The sequence below is a fragment of the Anser cygnoides genome, chromosome Z (assembly GCF_040182565.1).
Source record: "Anser cygnoides isolate HZ-2024a breed goose chromosome Z, Taihu_goose_T2T_genome, whole genome shotgun sequence".
In the NCBI taxonomy this organism is placed as follows: Eukaryota; Metazoa; Chordata; class Aves; order Anseriformes; family Anatidae; genus Anser; species Anser cygnoides.
The window spans coordinates 81,709,559-81,731,830 of NC_089912.1; the positions used below are offsets into that span (position 1 = coordinate 81,709,559).

The 22,272-nt window shown below is 38.0% G+C and overlaps 1 protein-coding gene across 5 annotated transcripts in view; it reads left to right on the forward strand.

Annotated features, from left to right (window-relative positions):
• The window catches only part of DOCK8 (dedicator of cytokinesis 8), a 95,484-nt gene that overhangs the window by 27,300 nt on the left and 45,912 nt on the right, over positions 1–22,272 (forward strand). For 3 of the 5 annotated variants that reach the window (XM_048051710.2, XM_048051708.2, XM_048051711.2), the window contains 13 exons: positions 2,075–2,198; positions 2,759–2,974; positions 3,505–3,590; positions 4,184–4,250; positions 4,617–4,766; positions 5,404–5,484; positions 6,280–6,439; positions 7,050–7,189; positions 7,422–7,515; positions 8,423–8,585; positions 18,921–19,038; positions 20,696–20,766; positions 21,433–21,571. In XM_048051710.2, the coding sequence (XP_047907667.1) occupies positions 2,075–2,198; positions 2,759–2,974; positions 3,505–3,590; positions 4,184–4,250; positions 4,617–4,766; positions 5,404–5,484; positions 6,280–6,439; positions 7,050–7,189; positions 7,422–7,515; positions 8,423–8,585; positions 18,921–19,038; positions 20,696–20,766; positions 21,433–21,571 (1,609 nt within the window). The remainder of the gene's footprint in view (positions 1–2,074; positions 2,199–2,758; positions 2,975–3,504; positions 3,591–4,183; positions 4,251–4,616; positions 4,767–5,403; positions 5,485–6,279; positions 6,440–7,049; positions 7,190–7,421; positions 7,516–8,422; positions 8,586–18,920; positions 19,039–20,695; positions 20,767–21,432; positions 21,572–22,272) is intronic. The other 2 variants (XM_048051712.2, XM_048051709.2) reach the window with 1 other exon arrangement.

Sequence of the window (22,272 nt, forward strand, 5' to 3'; positions counted from 1 at the left end):
CTCTGCACACAAATAGGAACTGAGCAGTCAAGTACATGCAGCAAACAATAAATAGCACATGGCTATTTTTGCTCTTATGGGTGCATGCAAAAATGTGAATGGAGCCAGAGAGATACACATGCATGAAAAGACTTTTGGGGTGTTTTATTGTCTCACTGTTTCAAGTGAGGCAAATTTGAATTCAGACGCTTTATTAAGTCTGAGCCCTCCCAAAGAGCTGACCTTTGAGGGCTAACAAAGTAAGCAATTAAAATTGCAAAGAAAAAGGTAGCATAAACGATGCTCCACTGTTGGGAAAACCAGTGGCTGCTATTGGGAGTCTCATGGTATGCTGGGGCACTATTCTGAAAACAGGTATGAGGAGGAGGCAAAGAAGTTAAGGGAGGAGAAAGTACTCATAGGAAGTTTTCCACTGTATTGAGAAAGTCTGAAAAGGATGTGGTTGTCAACTTGAGAGATAAAGATTTGTAGGACAGGGAGATGAACTTATGGTCTGGAGAGCTGTGGGTGATAGAAATGTGTGTGTGGCTTTCATCCATTCCTGGATGGGAAAGTTAAAGGCAGCAGAGCGAAAAAAGTTTGGTGGGTGGCACAAGGAGCAAAGACTGAGGAGGTCTCCTAGTCCTCATGCCTCTGAGCAGGGGGACATGTGCAATAGGGGCTAGGTGCAGCTGAGGGGTCTTTGTGGTTGTACTATGTCTGTACTGCCTTAACTTTCCCTGCAGCAGCCCATGCAGTGCTGTGCTCTGCACCTGTAGCTAGAACAGCACTGGTATCACACCAGTGTTGTGCCTACTGCTGAGCAGTGCAGGCACAGCACCCAGACTCCCTACAAACCTCCCAGAGCTAGCAGGGAGTGGGCAAGGGGTGAGAAGGGGACATCACCAGGGCAGCTGACCTAAACCAACCAAAGGGATATTCCTTATCTTGTGGAGTCACACTCAGCAATAAAAGCTGGGAAAGGGGAAGAAGGGGCGGGGGTGGGCTGTCATTATGTCTGTCCTCCCAAACAACTGCTACATGTGTTGAGGCCCTGCTTCCCAGGACGTGACTAAATATCATTTAGTTTAATTATCTTTATCTCAGCTAGTGAGGATTTGGGTTGTTTTTGTTTGTTTTTGTTTTCCTCATCATATTTTCTGCACTCCTTCCTTTGAGGAGGGGCGATGGAAAGAGCAGTGTGGTGGAGTTTATTTGGCTATCAGTCTGAAAGCACCACAATTATTTTGGTATAGGCCAAGGTGAGGTGAGTTCCTGTGCATGTTGGTTTCTCCCTTCAGTTGTCCTTTATTTCTTTTCCTTGTCCTGCTTTTAGAATTCAGCCATTAATGTGACATGTCTGTTAAAAACAGAGTTTGCCTCCTGGTGAGTTTTAATTGCTACCATCCTTTTAAAAATAAGTAAAATAAATTTCCAGGAATGCTTTATGGGAAGGGCATCTTTAGTGTAGCTTGTGCCTCAGAGGGAAAGTGTGATCTCAGGTAAGCAAATCTCTGTATTCATCATTGGAATGACACTAGAGGTAGTTAAAAATAAATCAACAAAACCTCTTATGGATGCTAAGGTGTCTCAAAACAAACTTGTATTAAATTCCTGTCTTTCATTCTGGATGATTAATGCAGTTCCAAAACAAGGTCATAACCAAGGACAGATGGGGTTGTCTCTTTTATGACTTCAGTTTTCATTTGCACTGAACTGGTAAATGATTAAAATTCAAAAACAATTAAAATTAATACACATCAGATGATATAATTCAGTTAGTCTCAAAATATAATAAAAGGTGTCTCCCTGATCAATAATTACGTATTGTGACATCTTTATGAAAGTACTGAGATATTTAGATGTTGCTTTGTAAGTGCTATGGAAAGGAAAATGAACAGAGCAAGATACTGTAACTAAGGAGACTAATTCCAAAAAGGCTACCACAGAATTTAGCAGATTGTTCGAAAAGAATAAATAGTTTTATACACTTAATTTGCTTAATTACTTAATTTTTAGTTTTTATTTTTCTGTTTTGTTTTCCTTTAATTCCTTTTTTGCTTCATCCTGACTTACTTGGGTTTCTCTCTGAAAGGAACCAAGGGAATTCAGATACTTGTAATCTGAAAAATAAGGGATCCCGAAAAGATTTTCACAAGCGTCTTCAGAAGCAAACATTTGAATCAGAAACTTTGGACTCTGGTGAAGCAAGTTTTCAGGTATCTTTTATTTTCTCTAGAAAAAGTTATCAAATATAGTAGCTTCCCTCAGAAGAAGCCAAGGTGCAGCATACTGGGATCTCTGTAGCAGTTGGCTTGTCTTTATGAGGAGTTTCTGTAACCATTGCTTGTAGAGCATGGAGGTATCAGTGCACGGGCTGGTGTGGCTGTGTAACTCCCGCTGCCACCCCCCTGATCAGGGAAGTGTGAGCAACAAAGTGGGCTATGTGCTGTTGGAGGTCCCCCGGCCTGTTTGTTCTCAACATGGATATAGTCAGGCTCGGAGACCTGAAGAATTACAATGGCTCACCACCTCACCTTGCTCTGCTTTGACTTCAGCAATGTCCACCTTGAAAATGGGAGGTGAACAACCCTTTTCTTTGTTCCCCTGCACGTGGAGAGGCACAAAGTGGAGGACAGTACTTGCCATCATCTCCCACTTGTTGGGCCTCCTGGCAGATGTGAAATTAAGGCAGCCTCTGAAAGATAGGCAAGAGAAACCTCATGACGTCCACACCGCAGTGGGCTGTAAGAGGTTTTGCTGTGCCTTCATTTTCCAGCAGACGGGGCCCAGACATGTGCCCACGCTCCACGAGGACACCTCCAGAACTGCCCCGGCCTCCTGCGACTTCGACCTGCGCAGCCTGCAGCCCGATCCCCGCCTGGAGAACCTGCTGCGGCACGTCAGCGCCGAGGAGTTTGAGAGGCAGAACGAGGAAGCCCGGCGAACCAACAGGCACGCTGAGCTCCTCGCCCTCTACCCATCCGTGGACGAGGTGAGCTCGGAGGACTTCCCGTGCACAAGCTGTGCTTTGCTGGGGGGGGCATTCTCGGAGTGTTGATGGATGCCTGCTCCACATTGAAACATGGGGCTCCTGGCCTGGATCTCTGCCTCTTCTGCTTTTGTGTGTCTAGCTTGGGTGAAGGGACACCACCATGGGCTCCACAAAGTATTTTGTATGTGCATTCAGGTGGTTGTACCAGACTCATGGTGTTGCCTAAGGCCTTGCTACCCTCGTTTAGTGTGGATCAAGCCACATTCTGTTAAAATATTTGTGTCAGAACAAGCAACACATGCCTGGGAAACACACCAGATGACAGTCAGTAGTGTAGATATTTGGGAATATATATCAATTTTGGGAATATATATCAATTTTCTTTCTGGCTGAAGAGGTGAAATGGTTGCTGAGTGAGGGAACATTGTTTGGTAGCAGCAGCCAAGTTACATCATATAAAACTGTTATGTAAGCATGCAAATTTACAATTACTTTAACAGTATATGAATAGAATAACTGTTTAATGATAGGAAGATGCAGTGGAGATACGACCAGTGCCAGATCGCCCAAAGGAACACCTGGGTAACAGGATTTTGGTAAAGCTGCAGTCTCTGAAGTAAGTATCCTTCTCTGGAAGGCCTCAGTTACAGCTCTCATTTACAGTTTCTTAATTTATCTGATTGTATTGCTACAGACCTGTTACACTGCATGTTTCCTGTTCAACAAGCATTTACATGCTTGCTTGTTCTTGCCATGTGTAATTTTGGCAGAAAACTGTTTCTATCCATATTTACAGAAGTCTTTATATTGTCATGGTGAAAAGGATTTGGAGATGATGCCAGTTATATATTATGAGTAAAACTAGATTGGTCTCTGTGCATGCTAGTGGACTTGATAAATAGAAAAAAAATCAAGAATGGTACAATCATTTTAACTGATATCTGAGACCAGCTTTCGGACCAATTTAGAAAATATTGACAGCAATTTACTCCTTTTTGTTTTTTTTCCTCTTGAAATCATCTAATGAAAGGCACTATTAAAAAAAAAAAAATCCTCCAAATTTTGGGAGAGCCAAACTCTGGAACTAAATATTTTTCCTCACTTCCTAATGGAAATACCAGTGAAAATATATCCGCCCTTTTTTTTTTTGTTATGCAGAGTCTTAGGAGTAAAATATTAATGAGTGTACTATGTGTCTTTCCTTAACAGGTTTGATATAGAGATTGAACCTTTGTTTGCATGCATAGCTCTCTATGATATAAAAGAAAGAAAAAAAGTAAGTGTACACTACAGCTTAAAAAAGGAATGGAATAATAATTGTTCATTCATTTACTTTTTTCAGATTAATTTCATTATTGATTGAAAATTCTAGGACGTTTATCTTGTCTTCTGTTTCTGTTTTTTCAATTGGCTTGGATTTTATCTCTTATTTATATCTTTTAACTCTAAAAGCTATTTAGAATAACTTACAAAAAGTACACAACTTTTGCACGTGTGCAGCCTGATCCAGGTTTCTTTTTATTCAAACTATCACATTTGCAATTGTTTATTCTGTAGTTCAAGTTACTTCTTTTGACTTATTAAAACAAAATTCAATGCATTTTTACTTTGCAATACATTATAAGTCTTTTTTCTTTTCAAGATCTCTGAAAATTTTCATTGTGACCTGAACCCTGATTCATTAAGAGGATTCTTGCGTTCTCATACACCCTCCATTGACCCGTCTACTCAGGCAAGATCAGCAGTGTTTTCTGTCACTTATCCCTCATCGGATATATACCTAGTAATAAAGGTATGTTACAGTGCTACCTCAACAACATGCTTCCTGTTCCCAGCCGTGCCTATTGTCTGAGTTTGTGGAGTTGACAAATAGTTAACAAACATAAGTTTCCAATAGCTGAGAGGAGGTATTCTGATAATTTTTAATCATACAGATGTAGGTATATCTCACTCCCAAGCTAAGAAGTTATATCAATACTCTGTGTTCTAGTTCTAGTAGGTAGAGTTTCCTCTCTCTTTGTTAAGAAAATTAAAAGTAAAGTGAAATAAGTCATTTTTAATTTTTGAATAATATTGGGGGGGTGAGAGGAAGAAGGGCCTTTGGTTTAGAACACTTTGCATTTTTTTGTATATTTAATTCTGAAACTAAGTTAGCCTGAACCGTTTCATTTGGAATGCGTTAATTTTCTTGATTTCAGTGAAAACTCAGTCATACTTGATGGACAGTGTTGTCACATACAGGTTTTCTGCTTTATAACTAAACAGATGGAAAACTGGGAGAAGTTTCATTGTACATTAGTCCATAAAGACTGCTTTAAGAGTTGTGTATTGTAAATTTAGGCTGGTTCTTTCATATTGCTAGAGAAGCAATGTGTTAATTATGGTGACATTTTTCCTTTCTGAGTGTCTTATTTTATTGCTTTTTGTAGATAGAAAAAGTACTTCAGCAAGGAGAAATTGGAGACTGTGCAGAACCCTACATGGTTCTTAAAGAAAGTGAAGCTGGCAAGGTAAGTCAACAACCATGAAGAATGTTTAGATCAAAAAATGCACACACATGGAATTGGACAGAATCCACAGAACAATGGGGAGGAAGTCAGTTGGTGCATCCATGGGACAAGCAATTTGGTGTCTTTGATTGACATGAAGAAGTCAGGAGAAGACAAGACACAAAGAAGACTTTTTGCTTCCTGACCACTTTGAAAATCTGTACTGATTCCAAAGTCTTGAGCCACAAAGCAGCTAGGGATTTACAAAAAAAAAGATGGCAATGCAAAATGGATTTTGCACAAATATTTATACCTCAGGGACAAGCTGTTAATTTGGATAGACAACCAACCTGTTATGGCGTGTGCATGACCAGTTCGTTGCTGACATCACTAGATAGCATGAGCTTTATTCAGGGAATGCATGGTCGTTTACCTCCGTGGAGCAGACTGATAGTGTTTCCTAGAATCCCACCACATCTCTCACCTTTTAGATATCACCTTCAGTAGAATATTGTTTGTGTATCTGTTGAAGGAACTAAACCTGCTAACATTTTATTGTGCTTGCTCATGATGGACATAAGGGTCACTGCAAGAAGATCTGCATACTCATTTTTGATAATAAAAATGAACTTGTTAAAAAGAAATGGGAAGTGAATTACAAATTAAAACAGCTATGATCCTGGCAGTAACGTAACAAGAAAACACAAGAGATAAGAGTGCAATTTACTGAACTGTAAATTTCTTTTTTTTTTTTTCTCATTACTGAGTTAAACTAACTGATTGCTTTTAACACATTCATTATTTTCGTTGTCTTAGACAAAAGAAAAGATTGAAAAACTGAAAGCACAAGCTGAATCCTTCTGTCAGCGGCTGGGGAAATACAGAATGCCGTTCGCCTGGATTCCCATAAGCCTAACTAATTTCTTCAATGTTTCCACACTTGAACGAGAAATACCTGAGACTGAAGGTTTAAATGGTAGTCATCTAAGTTTTCTAACTAACACAAAGCAACTCTTAGGTGGTTTTGACCATAGGAAACAATGTCATTCACTCTGGCCTCAAGAATGACTGACAGATTCAAGTTCACACCTTCTCAGCCTTCAAATACAATTTAATATTCTCACTATTTCATCTCTGCTTATGTATTTTTATGTACTCTAAATATTCTTCCATGTTTTAGACTCAATTTTGGTTGAACACTAGCTTTGTAGTAGAGAAAGTGTCTTTACTGTATGGAGTTCATCTGCAATACGTAGGAATCAAAATACTTAGTTTCTGGAGTGTACAAGTGATATTTTTAAGCTGCACCCAACATTGACCAAAGGGGGTTATAAAACCCATTAAATAAAAATTTAAATAAGCTTGTGCGTTGCAGCAGAAATAATGTCACACTAGGTGTGTCCTGGCATTCCATTATGTCGCATAGTCTGAAATACGAGTAGTGGGAAATACAGGCAAAAGGTAGTAGGTACTGTTCTCTGTCCTCTGACGTTACCAGGAACTCGTGAATTTTTAGTGTATCCTTATAGTCTTTGTAGAGGAGCAATACAAAGCAAGCTGGTATTTTATTTAATTTCCCTTTGAAGGGAAAGGATCAACTAGTGACAAGAAGGCAACACTGCTACAGGCGAGAAGACTTTCTGAGAGAAGTCTCAGCTCCGAGGACAATTATCCATCATCAAACTTCAAAACAATCTCTCTGACACTCAGCACCTTCTTTAAACAGGTACAAGATGCTCTTTATTTCTGATTGCCTAAGATATATTTCATATGTGTCATGTGAGCTGTGTTGGGAAAAATTACCCAGTGATGTTAGTGGGGGTACAGAGGATAATTGCTGTTGAGTTGGCAGCGACCCACCTGCTTTGGATGCCTCAAGGTTATGTTTCACTCAGAAACTTTTCTCAGTGTCATGGCGTATTGTTATAAGAATACTGATTTTTGTCTTTCTCATGTAGGAAGGTGACAGGCTTAGTGATGAAGATCTGTTCAAATTTTTAGCTGATTTCAAAAGATCATCTTCCTTGCAGAGAAGAATTAAGACTTTACCAGGTACATAATCCATTTTGGGTGGAATAGAATATACGTACTTTTCTCCTCTAAATTGCTCTATCAACTCCAACCCCAAAATATAATAAACTTTTTTTTTTTTTTTAAACTCTATAACATACTGTTGTGGAACTCTCTGGGTTCCTCAGGTCCACATGAGTGGGTATGAAGATTCATATTTAGCTTGATACTCTCCAGTGATTTGCTTTCCTCCCTAATTTACAGTGTATTTACTGGATGCCTTTTATTATTATTCAAGCTGTTTGAACACAGTGCTTTCAAAGGAGATTTTCCTTGCAGTTTTTTTTAATGGGTCATATTTTACAGAAGGAGATTAAAATGTGTACATATTTCATCTTGTATTTGGGTCAGTGTTAGCTAACAAAGTAGAGATGTGAAGATAGAGTTTAGCTACACTTAAACACCTGACCAGCTGATTTTCACTTTTTACATAAATTATGGCTTGAACTCTTCTGGATTGTAGAGGAACCTCAGAAAACACGAACTGAGTGCAAAGCTTCTTTTGCCTTTTTAGCTGACAGCCAGAAATGACAAGTCTGTGTTCCCCCAAAAGTTTTCACTTACCAAAACTTAAATTGAAGGCCTGGTTAATTTTTGTGTCAATGTTATCAGTAGTAATCATTTAATTGCTGACCACACAGCAAGTGTGTCGTTCCTGTTGGGTGGTGTCTACTTTGGCAGATATTAATCAAAGCAGAATCTTCATAGACAGCGACAGAACTCTGCTAGACAGCACCTTTTTTCAGCTCGCTGTGTATCCTTCTACATGCATGTTTTTTATTCTTATGTAGGCCTCAAACCAAAGATCCAGTTCTTACTTCTGCTTATTTCTATGCTTTAGTTATTTTTGATTATTTTTTTTTTTTGCTGAAATATGATTTCTTTAAAGGAACACTTAAACTGGAGATCTCCCCAGCTCCAGAAAACCTCGGCTATTGCCTGACACCAGAATTACTACCAGTGAAGCCATTTCCAGAAAACCGTAGTCGTCCTCACAAAGAGATTTTGGAATTCCCAATTAGAGAAGTGTATGTTCCCCATACCATTTATAGGTAAGATTATTTTTCTTTAATTCTTAAGATCCATTTGCAAAGATAATTGTGATTTATTTTTTCAGAAATATTTTTTAAATGCTTAAAACTATGTGTTATGCTGATGATTTGATATTGTTAGCCATTACAAGGTAAGATACCTGCTGGATGCTGTATTTAGTTATGTAGTTACCTTGTCCCATGCAAAATATTTCTAAAATGTCCAAAAACCTAACAGCTTTCATTGACTTGACATATATATAATGGACGTATATATATTGACATAGATATTACATATATATATAATTGATACACAAACACATATATATATTTGACATATTATATATATATAAAATACGTTTTAATATATATAATCATCTTCCCTTTTGTGTGTTTATTTCAATTACCATTATTTTTAATATTCATAGTTTTCATAGATATTTGTGCTTGATAATTACTACTGTTAATTTGAGTCATCTGGCCATCTAAGGAAGTAATGTGTAGCTCTGTGTATTTTTTCACTTTGAACAAGGACTCTATGTCATTTATTTCATTAAATCTGTTCTGGTTGTTTCAAGAAGACTAAAATACTCAGTAGCATTTCTTAGTGGTCTGACATACCTGAGTCTCCAAGAAGCAACAGGTATCAAAAGAATGTGCTTCAATGTGTTTGTGCAGCATAGTGTTCTAATAAGTAGTGATACTGGAAGTAGCTAACTAACAGTAATTCAAAAGGTGTTTATTACAGTATTACAGATAAAAAATATTTTCATGTGACCATTTTGTTAGTGAAAACATGGAAGAAAAGCAGTGGTAGTTTTTATACAATTGAAAATGCAAACGTAAATGAACTTGAGTAAAAACACTTTTTTAATGAAAAAAATAGGCTGAAGTTTTAACTTTCCTATTCATTGTCTGTCTCCAAAAATGAGCAGCACTTTCTAGCTCCAGTGTTGAGCCATGTAGTGTATAAAGATTTGCTTTTGAAAACAAAAAGCATTGGCAACCACTGTGAGTTCCTGAGCTAGAAAGGGAATTGAGTTCACACAGAATATTCTCTTTAATTCTCACCAGGGTAAATTTCTGCAGCTAGACATCCTGAATACCAGAGTCACCATGTTAAAAATTAATTTGTGGATCTCCAGAAGCAAGTTGGTGTGTCTCCACACATCTTCAGTAGTTAGGCATCTGTGTTGCATAAACACGTCCATATTAGAAGAAACTCTTGCTGTTGCTCAGCAGTTGTTCACACCCAGCATGCATAGCCTGTTCAGATTTTTTTTGAGCTCTGTTTTGATTTTCACCTTAAGTAAAAGCTGTGGCAACAAAATGGATGCTGTCCTGCCTAACTAGTAGTAAGTAATAAAGAGAAGATCTATTTAGTATATTTGCCTTAGGTAATCTTTACCTCAATTAATGAATCAATGGTGATGACACAACAGGCATGCCATAATTAGTATTATGCTGTAAACTGTAAACTCAATCAGTTAATATCTCGATTTAACCCTGGAGACAGCTTTTTAAATACACTGGGGGAAAGGTGAAAAAAAAAAACGCCAGAACGCTAGGTTGTGTTCTGACAGCTTTGTGACTGCAACCATGTTTGGAGTCAGACCAGGGAGTTGCCTATAAAGGCTGCTGAAATAGTTAATAATTCTGAACTCCAGAAATAGTTCCGCAGAAAGTCAAATGAGGCAGCTTTGCAAACCTTAAAAAATGCGGACTTGGTGGGGCCAGGAAGTAGCACCTGGGTTTGTGCAGCAACATTGAAAGCACCTCCTTTTCCTACAAGCTAGAATAACCTAGCTGTGTCTGAGATGCTTTTCCTACACCATATACACAATCACAACAGTGCTCCTTTTGGTGAGCATAAGTGTTGATAGGGAGTATAAGCCAATTATCTGTTTAAATTAATCGCCATCCAAGCCTCCTTGCTTGAGACAAAGCTACCCTCCACGAAGTTAACTCTGAACTTGAACAAAGCCAGATACGAAGTTTTTTATGTTATTTTATTATCTTTCCTCTAACTCAAGGACCATAGAATCATAGAAGTAGAACCATAGCTTCATAAAACAATGTGCTAGCAGTTAGTCATAACTGAATTGACTGTGACGGCCTGCTGGTGTGCTGAAGTCAGTTTAATGTTTCCTAATTTTGACTGTAAGTCTACAAACCAGTTTTATTTACCAGTGCTATGGATTTAGGTATTAAAAGAATGAAAAATGGATGAAGTTATTAGCTGTTTCCTATTAATGTGTTACCGTGAACGTAGGAGAGGGTTACATATAGAAAACTATTAGAATAACAAATCAATAAAAGCTTTTAAAAATACAGTCTGGTAAGATCTTACTAAGATAATAATACTTCTGCACATGTCCAGACAATACTAATGAAATACCTACCTTCAGTTTGTTGCCTGGATGTTTAAAAGAGATGCAAAGTCTTAGTTTTCTTTTTCTTTCCTTCTTTCTTTTCTTTCTTTTCTTTCTTTTCTTTCTTTTCTTTCTTTTCTTTCTTTTCTTTCTTTTCTTTCTTTTCTTTCTTTTCTTTCTTTTCTTTCTTTTCTTTCTTTTCTTTCTTTTCTTTCTTTTCTTTCTTTTCTTTCTTTTCTTTCTTTTCTATCTGTCTGTCTGTCTTTCTTTTTCCAGTGTAAGATACCTGAGGGGGGGAAAAAAAAGTCTTTTTTTTTTCTTTTTGAATAATAGTTTTTTCTCTATTGTAGGAAAAGCAGAGTCCTCTGTAGTACTCTTTGAACTTGGCTTTTGCTAGTTTTTATACTGGTGTAATGCCATTATTTTAGGTGATTCTGTTTCTGATTTATGCCAGAGAGATCAGCCAGCCCACTTTCTTTGTGCATTGAGAAACTGAACACTTCTTTTTGTTGTGTACCTACAATTCTTTAATAAAAATAGCTCCCTGAAAATGTCAAAACATTCCAAGATTTATTTCTTTCAATACCTTTCTTTCTGTTCTTAATAGGAAAAAACATATAATTTAAAGTTTGTTTATCATTTTATTTTGTTGTGAAGTATAAATGAAAATGGTGATGCTTACTGCCCCTGTGAGGTGTTGGTTCTGAGGAAAAGGGATGGTTAAGTCCCATCATCTCAGCAGTAACTCAGCTTAACCAGGCATGGAAAGTCTGTGCTTTGATAGGAGAAGTGCCTAGTGTTTACAGGATTTTTAAGGGAAGGGGGGAAAAAAAGCTTTTCTATGCTGTTTTATTTCATTTAATTGCACACCACTTGGCAGTGTGCTCAGATTTGCTCTAGTCTGCAGTCTGCAGCATTAGTTGGAGGCTTTTCTATGGTAGTCATTCCACCCATCTTTGACTAGTGTTGAGTGAGGAAAGACTGTAGGTAAATGATGCTCTGTGATTCCCCTATTACTACTAAAGCAGGACCTGCGAATATTGGTGGATAGTTGGCTGAGTACAAACCGGCAGTGTGCTCAGGTGGCCAAGAAGGCCAACGGCATCCTGGCTTGGATCATGAAGTGTGTCCAGCAGGACTAGGTAAGTGATTGTCCCACTATACTTGGCTCTGGCGAGGCTGCCCCTCGAGTATTGTGTTCAGCTTTGGGCCCCTCACTACAAGAAGGACATCGAGGCCCTGGAGCATGTCCAGAGAAGGGCTACGAAGCTGGCGAAGGGCCTGGAACACAAGTCCTCTGAGGAGTGGCTGAGAGCACTGGGGTTGTTTAGTCTGGAGAAGAGGAGGCTCAGGGGAGACCTCATTGCTCTCTGCAACTACCTGAAAGGAAGGTGTGGGGAGCTGGGGGTCGGCCTCTTCTCACGGATAACCAGAGATAGGACTAGAGAGAATGGTCTCAAGTTGTGTCAGGGGAGGCTCAGGTTGGAAATGAGGAGACATTTCTTCTCAGAAAGAGCAGTCAGGCACTGGGGCAGGTTGCCCAGGGAGGTGGTGGAGTCACCGTCCCTGGGGGTGTTCAAGTAAAGGTTGAACGTGGTGCTTAGGGACACGGCTTAGTGGGTGACATTGGTGGTAGGGTGATGGCTGGATCAGATGATCTTGGAGGTCTTTTACAATCTTAATGATTCAATGATTCTATGAGCCTATGATTGATGAGATTTGGAGGGGGAAGTAAGACTTTTCATGGAAGGTTTCATAAAATTTCCTCTGCTTATTACTTAGTTAAAAATGACTTTGTCAAATACTGTATAACAAAGCAGAAACAATAAAGATAAAAACTTCACAAACAGCGTTCTGGGAGCACAGGCCCCACTCCCATAGACAGCTTGTTTTTCATGACAATCTTCATTAGTTATATAGTACTGGCACAGAAAAAAACATGCCACCATGGCATGGTAATCATTGCATATTCACTGAGCAGAGAATCTGAATAAAATATGTATTTGCCTAAACTTCCAGATGAAAGCAGAGCCTCTAAAGAAAAGTGTTTTATTATTAAAAAAAAAAAAAAGCAAGTACTTTAATTAGAGGGGTTTTGGGGGTTGTTCAAAACATTTTGGGTAATTGTAATTTAACATCATAAATTAGATTCATAAATACACAGTTTTGAGTTGGCTGTTAAGCAAGTGTGATTTGAAATGCAATAGCATTTAACCAAATCTTGACAATTTGGTGTCTTGAATAGCTGCTCTATATGGAAATCATTAGTATAATATTTGTTTTCACATTCTGTTTTATACTACTTTTTATAGCACTTTTATACTATTTAAAATCTACCATATAGTGTCACATCTTACCTAAATGTTGTGTTTTGCCTCCAAACATAGCTGATGTTTTATTCTTGATGCCTTTGTTCTTCAGCTTCAGTATTATTTCTTCAGTCTGATGTGTGGAAACAAAAGAACACTATCAGCAAGAAAATCTTGTTGAAGTCAGCTTTGAAATTAACAGAAAGTAAATGTAAATCATTCATAATGTATTCCAAAGAAACTAGTGTTCATGTCTTTTGCAAGTAAAATTGAGTCTTCCAGAGACCTGCAGGAATTAAAGACTGCATGGATTTAACATGTAGGTATCTCAGTCCAAGCAGAATCCTAAAGTATAAGAAATGTGGGACTGAATGGCTCTTCCTAAATTCAGTTCCGATTCTGTCACTGACTTCTGCAAAACCTTGTTTTAATGGTTATATCTCATATTCTCCAACTGCATGGTCACATCCACAGCAAGATGCCTATCATGCAGGAACGTCAGAAGGTTTACACTAATATTTGTATATTATGTTCAGTCAGTTCTGGGAATTTGTTGTGGTTTGATTCCCCAAAATTTGAGGCTATTTCTTTTTCCCACTTCTGTGTCCTGTAAAAGGTATGACTATTGCTTCTACTCTAGGATGTTAAGATAAGAGCGCTCTGTCAAGCACTCCCAGAAAAATTGAACTGCTCGTTTATTATTATTGCTACTAGTTAGTGCAACACCAAATGCTCACCATCCTCACAAGAGAGAAGTTATACTGAAAACATGAAAGAAACAACTACTATGAGGCATCTACCTTTCCAGATGATTTTGATTGGAATCATCCTCTTCACTGTTTTGGTCTTGCTGCAGCTCCACTTCATCAGGCCATGGCTTATACTGTGATCTTGTGTGAAGGTGTTGGAGAGAAATAATGAAGCTACTCTGATCACTGATACTAACCCTAGTTCAGTAGTGTGAGCCTGAGAGATACTGACTGAATCTGTTTCTATTGTAAAGAGCTCTCAGCCAGGACTCTCAGAACTGAAAGAATTCCTTTGCAAGCCTGCAGATCTTGTTGCTGACCTCAGGACACTGTGCCTTCTTCTTCAGACCATTTGCTTTCCACCAAAATGAACATGCTTGAACTTCACCCGAGAATTGTTAAGATGTTGGATTACTGGTGGTAGTAGTAGGTGTCTTCCCATTTGGTAAGACAGATGACTTCTTTAGCCTAGCTCTGCAGGGCTTTCTGCAGAGACCACATCATTTTTCTCAATACGTTTCTATTCTTGCTTTATAGATACCTTGAGGCATGCAGTTTAGAGAAGAGGTATCACTGAGGAGCATTGCAGCTTGTCAGTATAAATTCTAGCCTCCCAGATCAGGATCTGGGGAGGGTGGGGAGGTGGTGGTGGTGAATGCAATCCACAAGTCAATTTAGACAAATCCAGCTTCCACTTGTTGACTCCTAGCTGCATAATTCTTCTGTGCTAGGTTTACTGCTGAATCCTATGGCCACCATTAAGGTTTTTTTAAGTTTCCAAATGAAATTTTAAAAGCCAAAATTATCCCACCACAATTGTCAACCATACCACCATATTTTGAGTAGGTTGACTGTCATGTAAAGATCTGGTATGTCCTTAATTATCAGGGATTCACTACAAATAATTTTGAGGTAGAACTTCACCTAGGTTTACAGAGCTAAAGGAATTGCAGGTTCTGGGATGGTGAATGGATGTAGAAATACAGCTTTAAGTCATGGTTGCTATCTTCCTTTTTCAATTTTTCATACTTCAGTCAAGTGACAGGGCTATGCCTTATGTATGACCTACCATCTGGTTACTACAGTGTCTTCATATTGTAATAGTCAATACCTGGTGGATATCCACTCACTTTATCCCCTTAAATAACACTGCTACTTGGGAAGTTAAGGAGGTGAGGTTATTATCAGTGGAGCAGTGGATTTAGTTATGGCAGAGGACTGCAATGTGAGGGTAGAGACCTCAGAAGGTGGTATAATCTCTGCTTTTCATATTGAAAAAGTTTAAAGTTGTTTTAAGACTAACTTCTGAAAAAGAAAATGTGAAGTAGAGAATTGTGGGTCAGAAAATTCTCTACATTTGAACACTAGAAAATTATTATGATGAGTAACATTATTTTCTTCGTGCTTTTTATGATTCACATCATCTCACTTACTTGTCTTTGGTCCTGGTTGTCAATCACGTTATGTGGTTGACTACTTTTTTTTTTTGTAATATTTAATTTTTGAAGTAACAGGAAGTCAGTTTAATGATGTATATAGAATAAATCTGGGTTCTGGAGAGAAAGCTGTTAAGATTTTTGTCTGCCTTGACTCTAAGCTCTAGATTACATCTAAGCTTAGGAAGATCTACTTTCTTTTCATAATTTTGATGTGATTTGAATCCTCAGGAATCTGATGTTAAGAGTCAGCCTTTCACTCCATTCCTCTGGTAACATTTTTTTTTTTAACTAAAAATTTAATAGAATGTTTATTAAGGTTTTCACAACGGTACTAATGGACAGACTAAACTGAAAATTACTCTCACTCAAAATTTAATGTGGTCCGACCACTGGCTCTTTAATACTTCCTAATTTCAGCAACATGAGAAAAAATATTCAAACTATTGTCCAAATTAGAAGAAAATTGTTCTAAGATATACAATATATGATATATATATACAACCTTTGGGATATGACATGTTGAAGTTCTGTCATTATGCCGTTTGTTCTAGTCAGTGCCTGGTAAGGGCAGTAGTTCTGTACAGTATTTTTGATTTACATTTTCTGTTTCAACCATTTTTTTTTCTGAAGATTCCCCCAGAAAGAATAGAACAAGAGAAATCCACAAAGATTGAAAGTTATAACTAATGAGAGTATCAGGTTTTGTTTCCAATACCATAAGTAGCATATAGCAATGCTGATTGATCAGTCTCTGTACACTTATACACAATTTGTAGTTTTTATCAGTAGTGACTGCTTGCTAATAAATTGGCTTTTGTTATGTACAGTCATCAATTAACATGTCTAAGAAGTTTGAGATGCACTTGTTGAAACCTTATATGTAACAGCAAGAAGAAAGATTTCCTTATATCACACATATAATACACAGCAAATTACTACAGACAAAAATTCTGTCAGATCACAGTCTTGAAAAGTATGCATAGATTTTATTTTGACAAAACACTGGTCTGCATTGCTTTGGCCATAGGAAGTGATCAAATCATCACTGCTAAGTCTCATGAAAGTATAGAAAAGTCAGCAAATTCAACTGAGAATTGTTGCATTGTGTCCTGTGTCAAGCTGTATGGACCCTTAGCTTTCCCATCCTGAAACAGCCTTTTACTTTACAGTCCTTGCTGGGTCAGCCTCAGACCCAGAGAAGCTGTCTGAATCAGTACCTCCCCCAGAACCCTGTTATCCTTTGGGACTCTAGTGTTGGCGTTCAGTGTTCTGCCATGGCTTTTGTAGATGCCTACTGACTTGTGGATGGCTCTTTTGTTTTTTGTGCATGCTTCTGGCTATGGTTGGAGATAGACCCTTGCTCTTTCTGTTGAGGGACTGAGAGGAGAAGTTTAATTACACTATCTGAAAGCAATTGCTATGGCATGTTGTTTGAATACTTCAGCTCAGCACAGAGCCTCAAGGGGGTCATGATGCCTCCTGGAGCTCACCACATCCTTAGAGGCATGCTAACTGCTGTGTGGAAATGCCCAGGCTCTGTGGTTTTTGGAGGGCACTGATGCTGGCAGGTAGTAACACTCTAGGGACTAGACAGCAAAGGATCTGCTGTTCATGCCTGTCCCTATTGCAGTGTGAAGAAACCTCATTCAATCATCTTTCCAGCTTCCTACTTTTAGAGTCAGGCATCACTTTCATCTCTTCAGGATGCCCAGAATCAGTGTTTGCCTCTGTTCTTCCTCAGGTTTAATACACATGTAAGCAAGGTCCCTAAAACTGCTTGAGCATAAATGGCATAAGCTTTAGCTCTTCAGTACAGTACATGCTGGAGTAATGCTTCCTTGGTTGTCAGCAGAGTCAGCAGAGAGCTCTGTTTGTTTGTGATTTTCCATATCTTTCATCTCAAGTCACATCTAAATGTAAAATACAGTGCTCAGGGACATTATATGGATTTGTGACATCTTTTGCTGGGCTGCAGATTAATGAAGCAACAACTGGATTATGCACCCTCCCCTATATGTATTTCTTCATCTCTGACAGTTGTAATGCTGATAATATCCTTCATTTAATATGCCATTCCCCAGACATAATTCAGTGGAGGTTACTGATATATTTCTCACTTTCACTTAGCTTTTCCTAACATCATGTTGGAAAGAATTTGGTAGAGCAGAAAGTGCATGTAGGAAGGTAAGGAAGAAAGCACATTAGTGTGGCAGCCAGGAGTGCTATGCTGAACTAAGGCAAAGGCAAGTCACGTACTGGTCTGTTTGCTAAGACATGCCATGGCTCATGTAGCGTATGTTGGTTGGTGCAGTAGCTTGAACTATGTAACTGAAAAGTACTGTCACTTTCTGGCACATGACAATAAGGAGTACAAACCACAGTTTTCCATGTCCTAGAATACAACAAATGGAAGATGGACTATCTGATTTAATTACAATATTCTCCAAAGCTACTCCACACAATTGCAGCTGACAATAGCACTAAGGTACTGTGATAAGGACAGGGAAACTTTGTGTGTAGTTTCTGACTGTCACAGACACAAAGCAAGGGTGAAAGTCCGTGAGTACTGCTTGTTGGAAGCCGACATGCTTCCACCAAACATTCATCTTATTTCTTATACTATAAGGACAAAGCGTGAGAATCTTATGCCAAAATGGCTATTTAATTACTCATAAAATAGACATAGTTGTGATTCCAGAATGTGTACAATTCAGGTCTAGCTGAAATCTCAGACCTTCCAGAGACTTCAGTGGAGAAAAAGCTTTGTATTTTCATTTTGACTCTTCTGTCAGAATTCTTGGGTCTTGAACTCAGAAGACCATCTGTGCTGCCAAATAGCCCACAGAAATTAATGGTGCGTTTTAAGTTTAGTAATCTGTCCGGGTACAGAAGCTAGTAATGTATGATGTGTTTTAAAGAATTGTTTGTATTTCTTACTAAAAAATGAGTTCTGAAGCTCATTTCTAGTCAGTTTCTAGAATTACAGGTTAAATTTCTTGTTTATATTTATTCAGCATTATCAACACTGCCTTTCGATCTGCATAATCTAGAAACACGCCGCTTTCGGTGTTGTAATCTAGGAGTGTATATTGTTGGTTTTATTTGTGATCCTCTGAGTGATTCCTTTCCCCTTTCAAAATCTGATTCTTTGTAGCTGAGAAGGGAGCTGCTTTCTTGAGAGATTCCTACTTTTTATTACATCAGGCAGAGTTATTCATTCATTTCTATCTAGAAATTAGAATCCCTAAACACAACATGTTTTATGTCACAGAAAGAACTTATCTTTTCCATGCAAACTTTTGGAAAATTGTTTCTGCAAAGCTTTCACTATATAGGTGGGACTGAAGGACAGGGAGAGAAATGAAAAAAGAAGTGAAAGAGAAGTGAGAAGAAAAAAAAAAGAGAGAGAAGGTAAAAGCAAGTTTGTGCACTTCATTTTGAAAAGCTTGCCATTTGCCTATTTTATTCTTCTTTCTCTTTCTTTCAGAAATCTCCTCTACGTTTACCCTCAGAGGCTGAATTTTGCTAACCGACCAGCTTCTGCAAGAAACATTACTATCAAGATCCAGTTTATGTGCGGTGAAGACCCATCCTGTGCAATGCCGGTAATAAAAGCTGAGCATTTTTAGCAACCTTTTGCTTAGGTGCAGTCCTGAGGAGTCACTGAAGAGACAACTTGTTGTTTACTTCATGTTGCCACAGTTTCTAGTTGGGCCTTAGGAAGGCAAACATCAGAGAGATTGTGAAGCTTGTCAACTCATCAGGAAGCAGAACTGCAGTCCTGACCCATGCCAGGAAAGAACTGTCATTGGAGTGGAAAACGGGCATATCGCTCCCTCTTATCTAACTCTTCCGACTTTATTTTCGAAAGAGTGGCGCTATATTAAACCAATGCCATGTTGGAAACTCTGCCAGTAAAATTCACAGAGCCTCAGCGACCTTTTAAGAATGATGCATTCTGCCATCCAGTGTAACCCATCCATGTGCACTGTGTGTACGCAAATGATGTAACACTGCCATGCAGAAGTTGAAGTCTTCGTTACGTGAATATGAACGGGTGCACAATCATGCAGCTTAGGTAGTTTTTTTCTGGACCGTCCTGTGTATTAAGGCACATGAATGCACTCCTAGAAAAGCAGGCAGTGCTGTCAGTGTTCAGGTCATCCAACATTTCTCATCATAGGATCCTGTCCTCAATTTTACTAAGTTTCAGGTGTTAAGCTTGAAGTGCTTTAGCCGTGTAGGCATCAGCTTCAGACTGAAATTTTTGGGAAACTTTCAGACCACGTCATTGGCTATTTAAGAATGACATGGGATAACATCTTTTGTGATTTTAGTTGTGCTAAAGGGAAAAATACTGAATTGAAATATTACTTTGAGGAACCCTAATCCAGCAATATGTTGGAGCAGGAACTGACACCTGATCAGCCTTTATGAGTATGCTAACACAGTGCATACTTTACAGTTGTACATTCCTTACTCCAGTTGAGCTCTGGAATTGAAATCAGAGCATCAGCACAATATTTTCCGAAGCCACATTTCTTCTTCTTCTGGAGCTGTGCTGTATGAATGTAACACTTATCTTTCACACAATACTGCAGTGTTGGTTTTGTTAAATTCTGCCTGTATCACTAATTAAGTTTTGATGAACATTTAGGACAGAGGCAGTTTGTCTTGCATCACTCTGCACTGTGAGCGTGAGCTTCACCTCAGTACATACGGGCTTGTGCTGTACAGATGTCCTTGTCTGAGCTTATTTCCCTGGTCTCCCTTTAAGGTTGCTGGGTTCCAGCACCTTACCATGGAGGCTGAAATGAGAAAAGTGAATCAAACACCATTAAACATAAAGGAGCTGTGGACCTCTAAGGTTAAGGTGAGATGAATCTCACCCTAAACGATCAAGATACAACTGAAAAACAAACTTAAAAAAGATAATTTAGCATTTTAACATTTGATTAAAGGCAATGTGGTAATGTTCAAGAGGCTTATCACAACTTCATTTCTGCAGTTCCTAACTTTTAATAGTGCATGACTAGACAATATAATACAAGATAGTCAGTGCCTTTGCCCCATTTTCCTGGTGTTTTACACTGAATGTTGCGTGGGGAAGATGCCAGATAATAACACATTTGTTTTAACATGCAAAGATCAAATTGAAGGGTTATTTTCAGCTTTGATATATTGTCTTAAAATTGATACAGGATGATAACTATTAAATGCTTTAGATCTGACTGCTGTTACTTACTTTTCTTCTTAATGCAGGTAATTTTTGGGAAATCTTCAGGTCCAGAATTTGTGCAGGAGATATACACAGCTATCACATATCATAATAAGTAAGCATTCTTATTATTTGTATGAGATGAGATGTATTAATCATGAATTCTTTACATAACTCTCAGCCTACACAGTTAATTAAAGAATAATGGTACTAATCCATTTTAAACTTTTATATTTTATGAGTATTTGTCAGTATTTAATTTAGATTAGTACACGCATTTGCGTAAGTGACCATTGCTTTATTTTGTTTGGAGCTCTGTAGTCAAAGGTTAGTCAAAAATATTCATAGTCTGAAGGTTAAGGAGTAAGAGCAGGAAGCAGCAGCACAACTTTGTAATAACATTCACTTTGATGAATTCACAGATCCAAAAGAGCTGAAGGGGCTCTCTCTTATGAATGTGTACTCAAGATTTGGTTTTATACAGTAACAGCTGAAATCCCAAATTAAGACTGAATGGTTTTGGAAGTAAGAAGATGGGTGATACTTGAAACATTCCAGCTGATACACTCTGCATCTATGCTTTTTCCCTGATTCAAAGCTGTAGATAGTTCATATGTATGTCCAGAGATGGGTGTACCCCATTTGCTTAACTTGTCTCAGAAGCTGTTTTCAGTATCTATACTTTTCTTATAAACATCTGGAAGCCTACTGGCAAACATGCCTTTTGCCCAGTCTCATACTTACTCTGGAGATGTGTGTGGCTTTTTTTTTTTTTAAACAGGTCTCCTGACTTTTATGAAGAAGTTAAAATTAAACTGCCAGCAAAACTCACAGAGAAACACCATCTATTGTTCACATTCTATCATATCAGCTGCCAGCCAAAGCAAGGAGCATCTGTGGAAACCGTCGTCGGGTATTCAGTAAGTTTCATTTAATATAAATGTGTACATGTATGGGGGGTAAGTGGGCATGGTGAGCATCTCGTGCATATAGACTCTTTGCTTGTCAAGAATTTTGTCACACCTTTCCTTTCTGGTTGTGTTAACACATCAAAACCTGTAGAAGGTCCTCATAGTCAATTCACAGATAACACAGGCATATTTATATGTTCATTAAGCGTACAGGTTTTAAAAATACAGATGCAACTTGTGCTATGTTACATCCTTGTCCTGTAACTTAACATTGGTAAGCATCTTTGAAGTTGATGAATTAACTCAAAGCAACTGAAGTTAAGTATACACCTAAATATTTACAACAGCAGTGCTTTATAGTATAGCACCTAATTCTGTTAGGTTTTATTTGCTGGAAAAAAAAAAAGCAATTACTGTTATTTGCTGTTTATCTAACATGTTCATACATGAGGTAACAACTAAAATAATATAATTAAGTTTTATATGGCATATAGTTTATCTTAAAACTGGTCTTTACCCTTGTAAAAATAAAAATCACAAAAAATCCAGAAGCCAAAATGTAATTCTATCACTTTTGTTTATCTTCATGTTGAACCTAGCATGTTTTAGCATAAGAAATACATATTGTAGTATAATCTCTTTGACATTTTTCTTTATCAATAGATATTTTTAACTAGAGAGATTTTAAAATGAGTGAAAAGCATAAATGA